General features: G+C 40.0%; 2 protein-coding genes across 6 annotated transcripts in view; one reads left to right on the top strand and one right to left on the bottom strand.

Annotated features, from left to right (window-relative positions):
• The window catches only part of HACD3 (3-hydroxyacyl-CoA dehydratase 3), a 51,154-nt gene extending 46,063 nt beyond the window's left edge, over nt 1–5,091 (top strand). Inside the window, exon 11 of the mRNA XM_010355510.2 lies at nt 3,058–5,091. Coding sequence (XP_010353812.1) covers nt 3,058–3,134 — 77 coding nt within the window. The 3' untranslated portion in view covers nt 3,135–5,091. The remainder of the gene's footprint in view (nt 1–3,057) is intronic.
• A 408-nt stretch (nt 5,092–5,499) lies between these two features.
• Nucleotides 5,500–16,017, bottom strand: part of INTS14 (integrator complex subunit 14) — a 32,564-nt gene continuing 22,046 nt past the window's right edge. For 3 of the 5 annotated variants that reach the window (XM_010355512.2, XM_030931298.1, XM_030931297.1), the window contains exons 10-12: nt 11,439–11,557; nt 8,694–8,759; nt 5,522–6,397 (exon numbers count right to left, since the gene is read on the bottom strand). In XM_010355512.2, coding sequence (XP_010353814.1) covers nt 6,146–6,397; nt 8,694–8,759; nt 11,439–11,557 — 437 coding nt within the window. In that variant the 3' untranslated portion in view covers nt 5,522–6,145. Of the gene's footprint in view, nt 6,398–8,693; nt 8,760–11,438; nt 11,558–16,017 lie in introns of all 5 variants that reach the window. The other 2 variants (XM_010355511.2, XM_030931296.1) reach the window with 2 other exon arrangements.

The following is a 16,017-nucleotide window of genomic DNA, read 5'->3' as shown; positions in this document are numbered from 1 at the left end:
ACAAATTTAAAAGATTTCCTAACTATAAGGATTTTTTTGTTGTTGTTGTTAAATTTTTATTAGAGGCTGGGTATGGTGGCTTATGTCTGTAATTCCAGCACTTTGGGAGGATGAGGTGGGCAGATCACTTGAGGTCAGGAGTTTAAGACCAATCTGGCCAACATGGCGAAACCCCATCTCTACTAAAAATACAAAAATTAGCTGGGCATGGTGGCGCATGCCTGTAATTCCAGCTACTTGGGAGGCTGAGGCAGGAGAATTGCTTGAACCCAGGGGGCAGAGGTTACAATGAACCGAGATTGTGCCACTGCACTCCAGCCTGTGTGACAGAGCGAGACTCTGTCTCAAAAAAAAATTTTATTAGTAATCAATATTTGGTAATTTCTAAATGCAACTATACATGATTCTATCCATATTATCCATATTCTATATGTAGATGTGAAAATACATACATTCTTATATGTAGGTTAAATACAATTTGAGAAAAACAAGTAATTTTTTCCCTTTAAGAGCAGACTATTTAATACTTATTGATTTGAATATGACAACTAAGAACATAAAAAGTCAGAATGAAAGGAAGTTTGTCATTAAATATATTGAGAGGAGAAAACACTGATTATCATACATAGAACTTTACACGTTTAATGATAAGACAAGCTCCTAACTATAAGGACTCTTTAAAGTTCTGATACATTTTAGTGGTAATTTATATATATTTCCTTGCTTTATTTCACAAGAGACTTAAGGTAGCCCTAAATAAATATAACTGTCCAGTCTCCTAGCCACAGAAGGATGCAACAATAGTGTATTAGTTCTCTATTGCTGTGTAACAGATGACCCCAAAACTTAGCAGCTGAAAACAATAAACAGTTATTATCTCACATAGTTTTCGAAGGTCAGGAAGCAGCCTGGCTGGGTGGTACTGGCTCAGGGTCTCATGAGGTTTCAGTCAGGCTGTCAGCTGGGGCTGCAGTTTCTGTAGACTTGACTGGGGCTGGAGGATCTGCTCCAAGCTCACTCTTGGGACTGTTGACAGGAGGCTTCGGTTTCTTGCCATAGCCCCTCTCCATATGGCTACTCATGGCATGGCTTCCCCCACCCAGAGCAATTGGTTAGAGAGAGAGAGCCAGAAGCCACAGTGCCTAATCTCAGAAGTGACAAACCATCACACAGACCAACCCAGTATAGCATGGGAGGGGACTACACAAAGGTATGAAATAACGGGAGGTAGAGGTTGTTGAGATCGTTGTTGAGGCTTGCTACCCCGGACAGTGAGAGGAAGACCATGCAAGGTAAGCCCAGGAAGCCAGAAAGCCCAGTGGTCTTGATCATTTAGTGTTGGGTGAGGAAAGACTTACACCATAGTGTTAGGAGCCCCTTAGTGTACCAGTGCATGGCAGATGTACAGTTAAATAGTATACATTGTAGGCCCACATCATTTGCAAAAGGTTAACGTCTACTTCTTTTTTTCTATTTCAGCAAAGGGCATAATCCACTTAAGAAAGATTGCCAACCAAAAATATCAAAATGTTTTGCCCTTGAAGAGAGGAACCCTCAGTTCAGAAAATGTACTCATTAAAGACAGCTTTTTACCTTTATTACTGTATAAATTCAGTATAACTAGGCCCCATGAAATGAGCATAAGATAAAGAGGAATAAATACTGGAAAGACATTTAAAATACTTTAGTAAACAGGGTAGAGGGGCGGAAATATTTTAAAGTGCATTGTCTTACTATCTTTCTTTGTGTTGTTTATACTGTTGTACACTCTAATTTGCAAGATTTTATGTTCATATCTAGTTTGCTTATAATAAATACATAGTTGCTCTTTTCTTATTCTTTAGAATGAAATAAATCCTAAATTCACATTTATAATTTTGAAGCAGCATAAACAGGTAGTTAACACTTGTATCTAGGTCAGAGGACTTTTCTTTTGTTTTTTTTTTTTTTTTTGTGAGACAAAGTCTTGCTTTGTCGCCCAGGCTGGAGTGCAGTGGCACGATCTTTGCTCACTGCAACCTCTGCCTCAAGAGTTGAAGCAATTCTCTTGCCTCAGCCTCCAGAGTAGCTGGGATTACAGGCACCTGTCACCACGCCTGGCTGATTTTTGTATTTTTAGTAGAGATGGGGTATCACCATGTTGGCCAGGCTGGTCTCGAACTCCTGACCTCAGGTGATCCACCCACCTTGGTCTCCCGAAGTGCTGGGATTACAGGTGTGAGCCACTGTGCCTGGCCATGTTCTTGAGTAGCCTTGAATTAAAAATTAGGTTGTTTCTGTACTTTAGATTTCTGCATTTCATTGTATGTACATTTTACTGTAAAAGAAAGAATATCAAAGTATACCTACGTGAAGAATTGGGTGGGTGAGGTATATTGATATCCGAAACTGAACATTGAAGTGCATAAAAAATGAGATGGCTGAAGAGATAAAAGATGAATAGGGATGTGATACAGCCAATATAGTAAAAAGCAGTAAATCTAGGTGTTCACTGTACAATGATTTAATCTTCTGCATGTTTGAAAATTTTATAAGGAAAAAAATATGTTTTAAACCCACTGGGAGGCTGGGTGTGGTGGCTTATGCCTGTAATCCCAGTACTTTGGGAGGCCAAGCCGGCCATATCATTTGAGGTCAGGAGTTTGAGACCAGCCTGACCAACGTGATGAAACCCCACCTCTACTAAAAATACAAAAAATTAGCCAGGCGTGGTGGTGGACGCCTGTAACCCCAGCTACTCAGGAGGCTGAGGCAGGAGGATTGCTTGAACCTGGGAGGCGGAGGTTGCAGTGAGCTGAGATTGTGCCACTGCACTCCAGCCTGGGCGATGGAATGAGACTCTGTCGCAAAAATAGTAAGAAATAAATAAACACACTGGGGAAAAATTGGTTTGTGTCTATTGTTAATTTGTTCTAAGTTGTACTCCTTCCTGAGCTGCTGCAATGAGCTTTTTGCTGTGGGATATGACAGACAGCTAGATACTGTCCCTGCCACAAGAGCTTCTGGTTATAAATAGACAAAGACTCTAATTTCTAACTGATCTCTTTTCTTTTTCAGGGTTATACATAAATTTTCGTCACCTTTATAAACAGCGCAGACGGCGCTATGGACAAAAAAAGAAAAAGATCCACTAAAAAGAAAGATTTAGATGGCTTCTTGCCAGTTTGAGCCTAATCTGATTCTTACAGTTTTACCTTCTTGTACCAATGTAAAAGTTTTTTTAATGTTAAATGATTAAATTCTCAGTGAGGCTATCTTCCTTTTCCCCAGTAACATTCCTGAATTTACTGTTATCTTGTAGTAATTGCATGACATGGATTCCTGATATCTGATGAGAGGTTCATTCTTGTGTATTCAGTTAATGACACCAAAAGGCTCAGCCCACCCCAACCCTGTCTCATGTTCAGTCTGTCTAATTCATGCCAGAGATTTTTTTTTCAAGAAGTGCTTTATCCCTACAATGTACTGATGGTTCTTACAGTTGAGATTTGTTCTTTTCAGCTATTGCTTGTGAAAAAAAGCAAGACTATGTCACTCTATAGAAGACTGTTAAAGTGACTCAGGCAGGACTTAATTATTCTGTACCTAAGGGGTTACTTGTTTAGTGGGATGGCATTGACTTTTTGAAAGTGAAGTAGACTGAGTCATTGATAAAACATTTCTAAGAGTGGGGCTGGAGAACATGTTTTACATGTGACATCCTGTGGCCTAACAACATCTATTATTATAGTGCTCAGTAATGTGGGCATTGAAGAGGCACAGAATGCTTTGAAAGAAACTAATCAGAATCTTGGAACATCATGATCATGCCATTCTTAAGTAAATCAACTATTTTCAACACTGAAGAAAATGAAACATTATTTAGAAAACAATAAGATTACAAGTTCCAAACTCAGCCAGGAATGTGGCTCACACCTGTAATCCCAGCACTTTGGGACACCTAGGTGGGAGCATCACTTGAAGCCAGGAGTTCAAGACCAGCCTGGGCAACATACTGAGACCCCTATCTCTACAAAAAATAAAAATATTAGCTGAGTGTGGTGGCACACACCTGTAGTCCCAGCTACTCAAGAGGCTGAGAAGGGAGGATCCTGAGCCCAGGAGGTCAAGGCTGCAGTGAGCCGAGATTGCCACTGCACTGCAGCCGGGGTGACAGTGCAAGACCCTGTCTCAAAAAAACCAAACCCCCCCCCCCACACACACACACGGTCCAAATGGTAGCAGGGATCCAAAGGGAACACAATATATAGATCAAACTGGCAGTAACACCGTGTACAGCCTTTGACAAACTAGAAACATTAGAGTAGGCCAAACACACCAAACTGTCTTAGGCTGTGCACAAACAAAAAATGGCAGCCTTTCATCTCCTGCACTGGCTGAGTCCATTTACTTGTATACTTGTTCTAGGGAGTGGTGAATGAGTGATGGGACTACATTTTTTGCATAGACCTCAAAAATAACTTCATTCTGCTGCTGTTCAGTTGGCTTTTTAAAACCCATCTGCCGTAGAACACTGAAAACAGCGAGAACTTTGGGGTGAACACCGCTGATCCTTTAACAAGGATTTCTGGCAGGAAACTCACAAGAAGGAGAACTGAAAATTTAGACATACAGTTGGCCATTGTAAAAAACATCAGTTTCCTCTCATACATTCCAAGTAAACCAAGTAAAATAAGTGTTGGAGTAACACTTGCATAGAAGAATTTAAGGAGTGATAGCTCTTTCTGTTCTGCCATTCCTAACATTCCTGGGGGAAAGGAGACTCAATGAGTTAATACCATTTCACTGAGCCCAAGATGGAAACTTGGTTTGACCTAAAACATCTGATTAACATAGGCTAGCTGATTTCTTAAAAATTCATTGCATTGAAGGATAGTTTGCATGTCTGTAACACCTGTCAATACTTGTTTGTATTGATTTCTGATATTCTTGCAGCTGACTATGTGTAATTGGGCAGATAAGCTTTGCAGTAGATTATGCTGCATCGTCGTGGCAAATTCTGTATTCTTAGTGATTGTTACAAATCCCTTTATTGCTGTCTGAGAAAGTGAAAGATTGTGTATTTCTATTAAAACATTTACAATCAAAATTCTAATGACCATGCTTAAAGATAATGTAGTCTAGTGGTTTTCTGTTTGTTAGTGATAAAGTCCTTTGTTCAGGCAAAATATTATGTAGCAGTTCAGCATGTTAAACCAAAAACAGTTGCTCTGGTTGAAGCCTGAGAGTTACATGGAAGGTGGTGCAACTGAAAAACACTGATGATGTAGACAAAGCCTCGAGAAGTTGCCCAAAGTCATAATGCTAGCTGGTAAATTGGAACCATAATTAACTTTGGAATCAGTGATCTGTCAGGATTATCTAGCCAGAACCTTGCTTAGGCAATGAGGCCTAATCACTGTCAGAAATAAGGAAACCTCATGATTTGTGAATCTATGCCACTTAGAAAGTTGAAATTATATTAAAGTGATAAGACAGACCAAAAGACAAAGGTCTTAGTTTCATAGTGAAACCATTTTATAGAAAATCAAATATTTTGTTGTCATTAAAAAAAAAACCTTGAAGAAATAGGACTCATTTTACACATTAATGGTTGCTCTTTAAAAGTTAGAATCTCAAGAGACACCAAAAGCACCTAAGAGTTACCACCACATTTTGCCCAAGTTCTAAGGAAAGTTCTGAAACTTAGTGGTGGTGTGTTTGTACTCAGCAAGCTCCAGACAGTCTGAGTTGCTCATTTCATGAACAGAAGCTTGAAAATGCCCTTACAGTTGAGATATAAACTGGAGAGAAGAGGTGAAGCTTTCAGGAAGCCAGAGAGCCCTTGCTGGTCAGGTTTCTGAGGAAGGCAGGGGTGCTCTATGCTCATCAGTCCTTCAAGCTTCTCAGGAAATGTGCCCATGGGAACAGCTGCTATCTTCCAAGCTTAAAAATTATGAGTCCCAGGAAGTTAAAGCCCAACCAGCCAACCACCTTCACATCCTTCTCATACTAGTAGAGTCATTGAAAACAGCACATGGTGCTTCTGAGGCAGCCTCAGGAAGGTCTTTGGGTGGCTATTCCAGAGGTGAACATACTGGAAAGGTTTTTACCTAAATCATTTTCAGTTGAAATGAAAAAAGAAGGAAAGCTCCAAAAGTCAGTTTCAAATTCTTTCAGTGCTGCTCCCAGAGAAGTCCGTGTGCAAAGGTGTGATGTTCTGGTCATAAGCGGCATACTCGGAGGTGCCGGTACTGGCCAGTTTGAGCTGCTGGGCAGCATGGGTCAGCTGGAATGCAGCATCAGGGTGGGCTGTTTCAGGCAGCAGTGTGCATTCCCTTTCCAGCATATCAGCTACCCCTTTCAGCAGGTCCAGGAAACCAAAGGCTAGAGCGGCCTTTCGCAAACGGTTCAGCTCCTGAAACAAGACAGAAAATCACCAATGCTCCTGAAATGTGTTCTCAACACATACTTTCTAAGTGCTCAGCTTAGAAATAAGTTCTCCTTGACTGAACTTCAGGGAGCAATTTTCTATGAGAACAAATGTTTATTTAGGGATGCCAGTAACAAGAATGTGATAGTTTTACTGGGAAGTGGTTCCTCTGCAGGTGACCAGAAGCTGGCTAAGGAAGACAGTGAGCTGAATGAAACAACGTCATCATCACAGTTAATGAGCATTTATGCCACACGTAGTAGTCAGCACTTTGCATCCATCATTTCATTACTCCTAACTTTAAGGAGGAGTACTTTCCCCTTGTTATTTAGGTATGGAAAAGACTTGCCCTCAATCTGAAAAGGCTCTTAACCCCACTGTGGCAGGGCCTCTGAGTAAGACAATAAACAGGCTCAGAGGAGGCCCTGGAGGAGTCAGAGTGGAAACACCAACAAAAAGAAAGGCTGGTTAGTGATAGAAGCAGAGAAATAAGAAGTGCCCCAACAACCCCTTAGTGGAGTGGTCTGGGCAAGCTGTGTAGCCTCTCTGGGTCTCAAAGGCCTCATTTATAAAATGAGGAGAATAACCCCTTCCTTACCCACTGCAGGGGCTGAAGCAGTTTCTCTAGGCCCTTTTGAGCTCTAGTATGTAGAATGATAATAAAACCAGAAAAGAGAAATGGGCTCTCTGACTATCTTTCTACTATTATCTGTTTAAAAAGTGGAAAGTTAAGAAGGCCAAACAAGTGTGTCATCATGAGTAAATAGCTGATGACTGTAGGAAGCTCTGCAGGGAGGGTGGACTGCATGGATTATGGGCTTCAGTTAGGGAGGGGCCTGGCTGGCTGAGAAGCTCTGCAGTTGATCTCTGATTAAAGCTGTTTTATTTCACCAGCTTACCACATAATTAGGTTTGAAGACAACAGTGACATAAAGGTAATGAGATAACACCCAGACAAAGTAGCATGTAGCTTCTCCCGTTAAGATGCTAGCCTGAGGCTGTGTGTGCCATATTTTAGAATTAGAAAGCTATGACACAAATGACATGCTTTATGCTGCACTTAATTTAATTCCAGCCAAACACCAGAACAATAGGGGAGAATCAAGGAGCAAACCTAAATGTTCCCCACTCTACCCCACCCCCTGTAACTTAATAGTCTCTTCACCAATGGTTCTGGATTAGCTACATATGATCCTGGAGGGCCATCTCCTCTGCAATTCATAAATGTGTAATGTCAGATGTCATTCCTAGAAGCAGATTCTCTGGTGCAGTAAGAATGTTCTGGGGTGACCAGGTGGGGTGGCTCACGCTTGTGATCCCAGCACTTTTGGGAGGGCGAGGCGGGTGGATCACCTGAGGTCGGGAGTTCGAGACCAGCCTGGCGAACATAGCGAAACCCCATCTCTACTAAAAATACAAAAATTAGGCCTGGAACGGTGGCTCACACCTGTAATCCCAGCACTTTGGGAGACTGAGGCGGGCGGATTACCCAAGGTCAGGAGTTCAAGACCAGCCTGGCCAACATGGTGAAACCCCCGTCTCTATTAAAAATACAAAAATCAGCCGGGCATGGTGGCACACCTGTTTATACTAGCTACTTGGGAGGCTGAGGCAAGAGAATTGCTTGAGCCCGGGAGGCAGAGGTTGCAGTGAGCTGAGATCGTGCTACTGCACTCCAGCCTGGCTGACAGAGTGAGACTCTGTCTCAAAAAACAAACAAAAAAACAAAACAAAAATTAGCTGGGCGTGGTGGCACGTGCCTGTAGTACCAGCTACTTGGGAGGCTGAGGCAGGAGAATCACTTGAATGCATGAGGCAGAAGTTGCAGTGACCCAAGATCACACCATGGCACTCCAGCCTGGGCAACAGTACGACTCTGTCTCAAGAAAAAAAAAAAGAATGTTCTGGACAATTCCCCATCCAGGAAGCCACATACATTGGTTGCCTGGCGTTGGCCTGGATACCCATATAGGAGTGATGAGAAGAGTTCAGGGCTATGACCCACAGGTCCTCTCAGCTGCTTCCATCAGTCATTCATTCACAGCAGCCCCAACACAGAAAAACCCTCTGCCTGTACAGAATGAGGCCATTTAAACCCTTCTAATTTTTGGATTTTAGGGAAGGAACAGACCTATCACTTTTACTGAGTTTATTTGAAAAAACTGAGGCACAAGTCACACATCTCTAATCTCTGCTCATATTCACACTGCCATCTCACAGTTCTTCTATTATGAACCATATTTGAGGCACATCCTCTTCCACTATATTCTAACTGTCTCACCTTATAGAATGTCTGTGTTTTTTCAGGTAGTTTCCTTGCATTCCTTAAAATCTTCTGTACATCTGTCTATTAAGGGTAAAAAAAAAAAATCCAACATTAGAATTCTGTGGTAAAAAGGGGAAATAATATAAAAGAATGGATCTAAATGTTTAAAGAAATGAAAATGAGAACACAGCTACAATGTCAAGATGAGGATCCCTTCTGTGTTAATGTCAGTTCAACATTAGTAAAGCACTCCCTCCTTCAAAGGCTTGACAGTAAAATAAATCCCCTGACAGAAACAAACTTGCCTCATAAAAATGTACCCAGTAAATCCATACATCTATCACCAGAGCAAAGACCATTCAATGGGGAAAAAATAGTCTTTTCAACATTTGGTGCTGAGACAACTGGATATCCACATGCAAAAGAATAATGCTGGACCCTTACATAATACCATATACAAAAAATTAACTCAAAATGGATCAGAGACCTACATGTAAAAGCTAAAACTATAAAACTCTTAGAAAAAACAGGGGCCAGGTGCAGTGGTGTGCCCCTGTAATCCCAGCTACTCAGGAGGATGGCTTGAGGCCAGAAGTTTGAGACCAGTCTGGGCAACATAGTGAGATGCGTTTCTCAAGGGAAGAAGAAAAAGAAAACATAGAGGGTAAATCTTTATGACCTTGGATTTGGCAATGATCTCTTAGTTAAGACAGCAAAAAGCACAAACAACAAAAGCAAAAAACAAAATTTGACTTCTTCAAAACCAAAAACTTTTGTGTATCAAAGGACACTATAAAGAGAGTGAAAAGATAACTCACAAAATGGGAGAAGATATTTGCAAATCGTATCTGCTAAGGATCATACTATCTAGAATATATAAAAAACCCAACAACAAAAAGACAAACCCAATTAAAAAATGGACAAAGAACTTGAGTATATACTTCTCCAAATAATATACACAAATGGCCAATAAGCACGGGAAAAGATGCACATTACTAGTCATTAAGGAAATGCAAAGACACAGACATACCACTTCACACCTACTATGATAGCTATATGATAATAAAAGGAAATCAACGAGTATTGGTAGGAACGTGGAGAAACTGGAACATTTATACACTGCTAGCAGGAATGTAAAATGGTGCAGCTACTGTGAAACAGTGTGGCAATTCCTCAAAAAGTTAAGCAGAATTGCTGTCTGACCCAGCAAACCCATTCCCATTAAAATACATACCCAAGAGTATTGAAAACAAATGTTCAGACAAAAACTTATACACGAATGCTCGTAACAGCATTATGCACAATAGCCAAAAGGTAACCCTAATGTCCATCGACTGAGGAATAATCAAAATGTGACACATACATATAGACATATGGAATATTAGCCATGAAAAGGAATGAAGTACTGATACGTACTACAACATGAATAAACCTTGAAAACATCATGTTAAGTACAAGAAGTCAAACACAAAAGGCCACAAATTGTATGATTCTGTTTATATGAAATATCTAGAATAGGTAAGTCCATAGAGACAGAAAGCAAATGAGTGGTTGCCGGGGCCTGGGAGAAGGAATGTGGAGTGACTTTCCTAATGGGCACAGGGTTTCCTTTTGAAGTGATTAAAATGTTCTGGAACTAGAGAGTGGTGATGGTACATTGTGATTGTACTAAATGGGACTGAATTGTGTACTTTAAAATGGTTGAAGATACATTTTATGTATATTTTACCAGAATAAGAAAAATAAACCCAAGAATAAAAGAATTTTTTTCTATAGTAGTCAAGATTCAAACAAAAAAATTTAAAAAAATAAGAAAAGCTCAGCTATAACTGGTGGTGAAAGTGGTTCTAATATCCCTCTGACAAGGAAGTACTGGGGTCAGGGACATCAGGAAAATAGAAGACCCCGATTTTCCAACAAAGAGGCCCCTTGACACATTAGCCTTGGCAGGATGTGGTTCAGTCTCCATTGGAAAGGGGGCTCAGAGACTGTGCAGTCAACAGAAACTACTTTTGTTGTCCAAGTGGCCTGACTGTGTCTTCTCATTTGGTTTAGGTTGAACTTACTGGTGGAACAAATATAATAAAGGTGCTAAAAGGAGAAAAAAGTTTCAATAAGTGATTTTTAAAAACAGGTATAAATGACTTTTTGTTGATGAAAGGAGAAATGTTCCTGAATACCTTGCCTGAAAGCATCATTCCTTGATAATCATATTATCATAGCTTCCTATGAAAGTGTTTTTGTGAAATATAATTCTATGGATTGAGTTCTACTGAAGGGATGGAAAAAATATCGTTATGAAGACTTTTACATCTTTTCCAAAACTGTTGTTAAATACCCATTAGGTTATTCAATGCCTCACCATATAAAAAATTTCACACTAAAATTCAATGCCAGGAAAATATGTCTCTCTAGACAAACTGACAAATGTCCTTTTTTCAGACAAGAACAACTGACCTTGTCAACAGGAAGCTCAGAGCCAAAATGCTCACGTAAAATTATCATTTTGCCTTGGGTTCCTGGCACAATTGTCTTCCTTCTTCCTCTAGTATTCTTATTGCTCTAAATTTTGTAAAAAATGATTTTGCTATATACATGTTTTACTGTAGGGCATCTCAAATCCCTTTTGGAAATAATGACAAACATTAGAAGTAAATGAATTACTAAATATCAAAGGAAAAGAAAATCAAATAAAATGCCTGCCTGCCTACCCAAATGCCTCCTGTCCCCAGTGGAAAGCAACATAAATGGTAATGTTACCTGCAGGCCGCTGGGTTTGATCCAGACGGTCACATTCTGGGCATAACTGCGTTTGTTTTTGGGCTGCAGGGGGAATGGGCTCTTATTGTCATCCTCGCCATAAGGGTTTTCTTTAGCATCTTAAAAGAAAAGACATTCTTGAAATGACATCTGGCAAAACACAATCAGTTACATTTCCAATTAGACTAGAAGCTCTTTGAATCACTCAATCTTTGATATCCTATCACTTTGTTAATTAAGAAAATCCATTAACTTCAGTCAGCTTGGAGAACCTGTTCTCAACAGAAAGCCACTGATGTAGGAGGCCCATTTAAGTGAAAAACAGCTTAATGTTTTTAAAGAAACAAGCTTCACTTATCTGATTTATAAATTAAGGTCAAAGAATAAAACAAATACATATTTAAAAAAATATATATATATATACACACATACACACAGACACACACATATATACTGCAATTCTATATAGTCTAACCCAGTGCTCTCCCACTGAACTTTCTGTATGATGGAAATGTTCTATATCTGTGCTGTCTAATATGGTAGCTACTAACTACTGAGCACTTGACCTGTGGCTAGTGTGACTGAGAAACTGAATTTTAAATTTTATTTAATTTTAATTAAATTTAATGGCCAGTAGCTACTGGATTAGACAGCACACGTCTAGGCATTAAAATAATTAAAAAGGAAAACTATATATAGCCAAATTAAGGCAAAGGGCAAGACAAGAAATACTTTTATTGGTGAAACATACCCCAATATGGCTTTTTAGTTTATTGCTTCCAAAAATGTAAAGCCATGTTCGTTTTATAGCTACATGAACAAACAGGGTTTGTCTCTGTACCTGCTTCCTGAGCCTATGAAACTGCCATAAACTTATAAAGCACGCATACTTCTAATGGTGTATTTGATCTTTATTATTATTACCACCTTCTGGTGTAGACAGATCAGGAGTCATTTTCCTACAAGTTCAGAGAACTTACATCCCTTGCCCAAACATTCATGGTGAAAAATGTAATTAGACCAGTCTGTCTAACTGAGCCAGACATTCTCTACCCTAGATTTGGTCATTAATTGAAACAACTTGATACTGGCCCAACACTTCCTTTGTCAACCCTCCTCAGCCCTGACTCCTCCATAAAATACTGGCCCAACTCTCCAGACATATTTCCATTAATATTTGTCAATATATAAACCTTCTGAGTCAGGCTAAGGTCCTACAAGTCCTTTACCACACAATAGCTCATTTCCAACTTTCCTGCTATTTCTATTACTCCCCACTGCCTAGAATGTTCTCCCTTCTCATTCACTTATTCATTCATTATCTATAGTAAGACCCCGCTACGTAGCAAGCACTGTGCCAGGGATTGTGCCTAGAGAAAATACTTTTCAGCCTCAAGGAACTTACAGAATAAAGAATATTTATTAAATTCCAACTAGGTGCCGGATACTTTACATATTCAACTTCTCTCTTTACAGCAACTCTAGAGTGAAGATGTTATTAGTCCCATTAAAGATGAGGAAACTAAGGCACAGAGAGGTTGGATTTATACAAGGTTTCACAGTGACTCAGTTGGGCCTGTTTCCAAAGTCAACACTTTTTCCACCATTCAACACTGCCATTCCTTACCTATCCAAACTTACCTACCTATATTCCAAGTCCAGATCCTCTCTTACCCCTTCCATGAAATTGTTTCAAGTTTTTCTGGCAGATAGTGGCTTTTCTTAGACCCTTTTATCCCCTAGCACTTAGTATCACTACCAAACATTTCAACATCTAATCAGAGCCTATTTTGTACTGTCATTAGTTGTCTGGAGCCTATATGTGGTAACTAACTGGCTTAGGAGACAGGAAATATTACATTTATGAAAGAAGAAATAAAAAATATGATAGTATAAACAAAAAATAAAAATTATAAATTTGAAGATACAGAAGACAGAAAAAATTTAAAAAATGGGAAAATGGGCAGAAAGAGATAGAAAATTACAAATACAAATCACAAATATATGTTCCAGAAAAGGAGAACAGAGAATACAGAAAGAGGAAATCAAAGAAATAATTGATCTTCCCAATACTGAAGAACATGAATTGCCAAACGGAAAGGGTCTACTGAGTGCCTAGCAAAATGAATGAAGAGACCAACATTCTGAAATTCAGAACACCAGGGATACAAAGAAGATCACCAAGGAATATGGAGAAAATACAGTTCAGGGTCAAAGGTCTTTGAGTCACCATGGCACTAACTTTCCGTAGCAACACTGGACTCCAGAAGAGACAACACAGTAATGCTTCAAAACTCTAAGGGAAAATGACTTATGACTTCCAACTTAGAACTCAATTCCTAACCGAACTATCATTAAGTATAAAGAATGAAATAAACATATATATATTTCCAAAATATACAAGATTTCAAAATATCTACTTCTCATGTATCCTTTTTTTCAGGAGGGGTTGTGAACAGGAGACCCATAGGAGAGATGTAAAGGGGAGACTCAGGAAGACACCTATGCAACAGGTCTGGGGAATAACCATACCATTTATGAAGCAGGAGGATGGGAGATGATGCTAAGAAAAAAAAGGAAACTGATAAAATACCAGAAAAATGTATTTTACTTAGGGAGGAATTAGTCAGTTATATAGAAAACAAGCAAAGAAAAAAAAAAAAAATAGCTGGGACTGAGGGGACAAAAAGTTGCAAAACAAAGGAAATATAAATTGGTATACCACATAGCTTAGTTGTAAATAACATTTACATCATCTAACAAGGACTGAATACTGATTTAACCAAAAAAAACATTATAACTATATTGGGAGGATAGAAGGAGGGAAAATGTGCATCTTGTGTAGGTGGGTGGGAGATGGCGGTGTTAATACAGCTAAATACTCATCATTGAAAAAGTCAAAAATGGCATCTAAAATGGGGAAAAGGGCTGGGTGTGGTGGCTCACACCTGTAATCCCAACAGTTTGGGAGGCTAAGGTGGAGGATTGCTTTAGCCCAGGAGTTTGAGACCAGCCTTGGCAACATAGTGAGACCTTGTCTATATAAAAAAATCAAAAACATTAGCCAGGCATGGTGGCATGCACCTGTGGTCCCAGCCACATAGGAGGCTGAGGTGGGAGGATCACCTGAGAGGTCAAGGCTGCAGTGAGCCAAGATTGTGCCACTGCACTTCAGCCTGGGTGACAGAGTGAGACCCTGTCTCAAAAAATAAATAAAAAATAATAAAATGGGATGGGCATGGAGGCTCACACCTGTAATCCCAGCACTTTGGGACAGGCGGGCGGATCACTTGAGGTCAGGAGTTTGAGACCAGACTGGCCAACATGGTGAAATCCCGTACCTACTAAAAATACAAAAATTAGCCAAGTGTGGTGGTGGGCACCTGTAGTTCCAGCTACTGGGGAGGCTGAGACACGAGAATCGCTTGAATACAGGAGGCAGAAGTTGTAGTGAGTTGCGATCACACCACTGTACTCCAGCCTGGGCAATATAGCGAGACTCCATTTCAAAATAAATAAACACAATAATAATAATAATAATAAAATGGGAGAACCCCTGACAGAAATAGGGACATACCTACGTTATTTAGAAATGTAAATAAGGCTGGGCATGGTGGCTCACGCCTGTAATCCCAGCACTTTGGGAGGCCAAGGCAGGAGGATTACTTGAGGTCAGGAGTTTGAGACCAGCCTGACCAACAACATGGTGAAACTCTGTCTCTACTAAAAATACAACAATCAGCCGGGCACGGTGGCTTGTGCCTATAGTCACAGCTATTAGGGAGGCTGAGGCAGAAGAATCACTTGAACCTGGGAGGTGAAGGTTGCAGTGAACCAAGATTGCACCACTGCACTCCAGCCTGGGTGACGGAGTGAGACTCTGTCTCCATAAAATAAAATAAAAAAATAAATAAATAAATACCAAAAGAAACAAATAAGTTTTAAAAAGTAGTTGTCTCTAGGAACAGAACTGGGAGTAGGAGGGATTGGTACAAACAATAGTGCTATTTGCATGTTTTGCTCAACAACCCTCTGAGGTAGGTTTTATTATTAATTGTTATTTGTTATCATAATTCCAGTTCTAAGACTGCTGTGAGAGTTAAATGATATGGTAGCCTCATTATGTCCAGCACAGTGCCTAGCACAAAGTTAAGTTCATTATAATAATAGCTATTATCATCCACACTGAAAAGCGGAACAGACCCAGAAGGAGGAAAAAACAACATGAACACAGGGTAGAGTGAACAGCAGTTCAACTGGAATGAAGAACTGTAACAAGCCAAGTGTTGCTACATTGGAAGCCAGATCAGAAAGGAGTCTGAATGCTACTACCATCTTAGATTATAGATATGCATCTTTGGTGAAAACCATCACAATAGTCTAGTCAGAGGTTGGCAAACTTTTTCTGTGAGGGCCAGACAGGTTGGAGTGCAGTGGTGCAATCAGGCTTCACTGCAGCCTCTGCTTCCTGGGCTCAAGCGATCCTTCCACCTCAGCCCCCTGAGTAACTGGGACCACAGGTGCACGCCACCATGCCGGGCTAATTTTTCTATTTTTGGTAGAGATACAGTTTCGACAT

This window comes from Rhinopithecus roxellana, chromosome 5 (genome assembly GCF_007565055.1).
Source record: "Rhinopithecus roxellana isolate Shanxi Qingling chromosome 5, ASM756505v1, whole genome shotgun sequence".
Taxonomy (NCBI): Eukaryota; Metazoa; Chordata; class Mammalia; order Primates; family Cercopithecidae; genus Rhinopithecus; species Rhinopithecus roxellana.
This window is presented reverse-complemented; position numbering and strand designations above follow the sequence as displayed.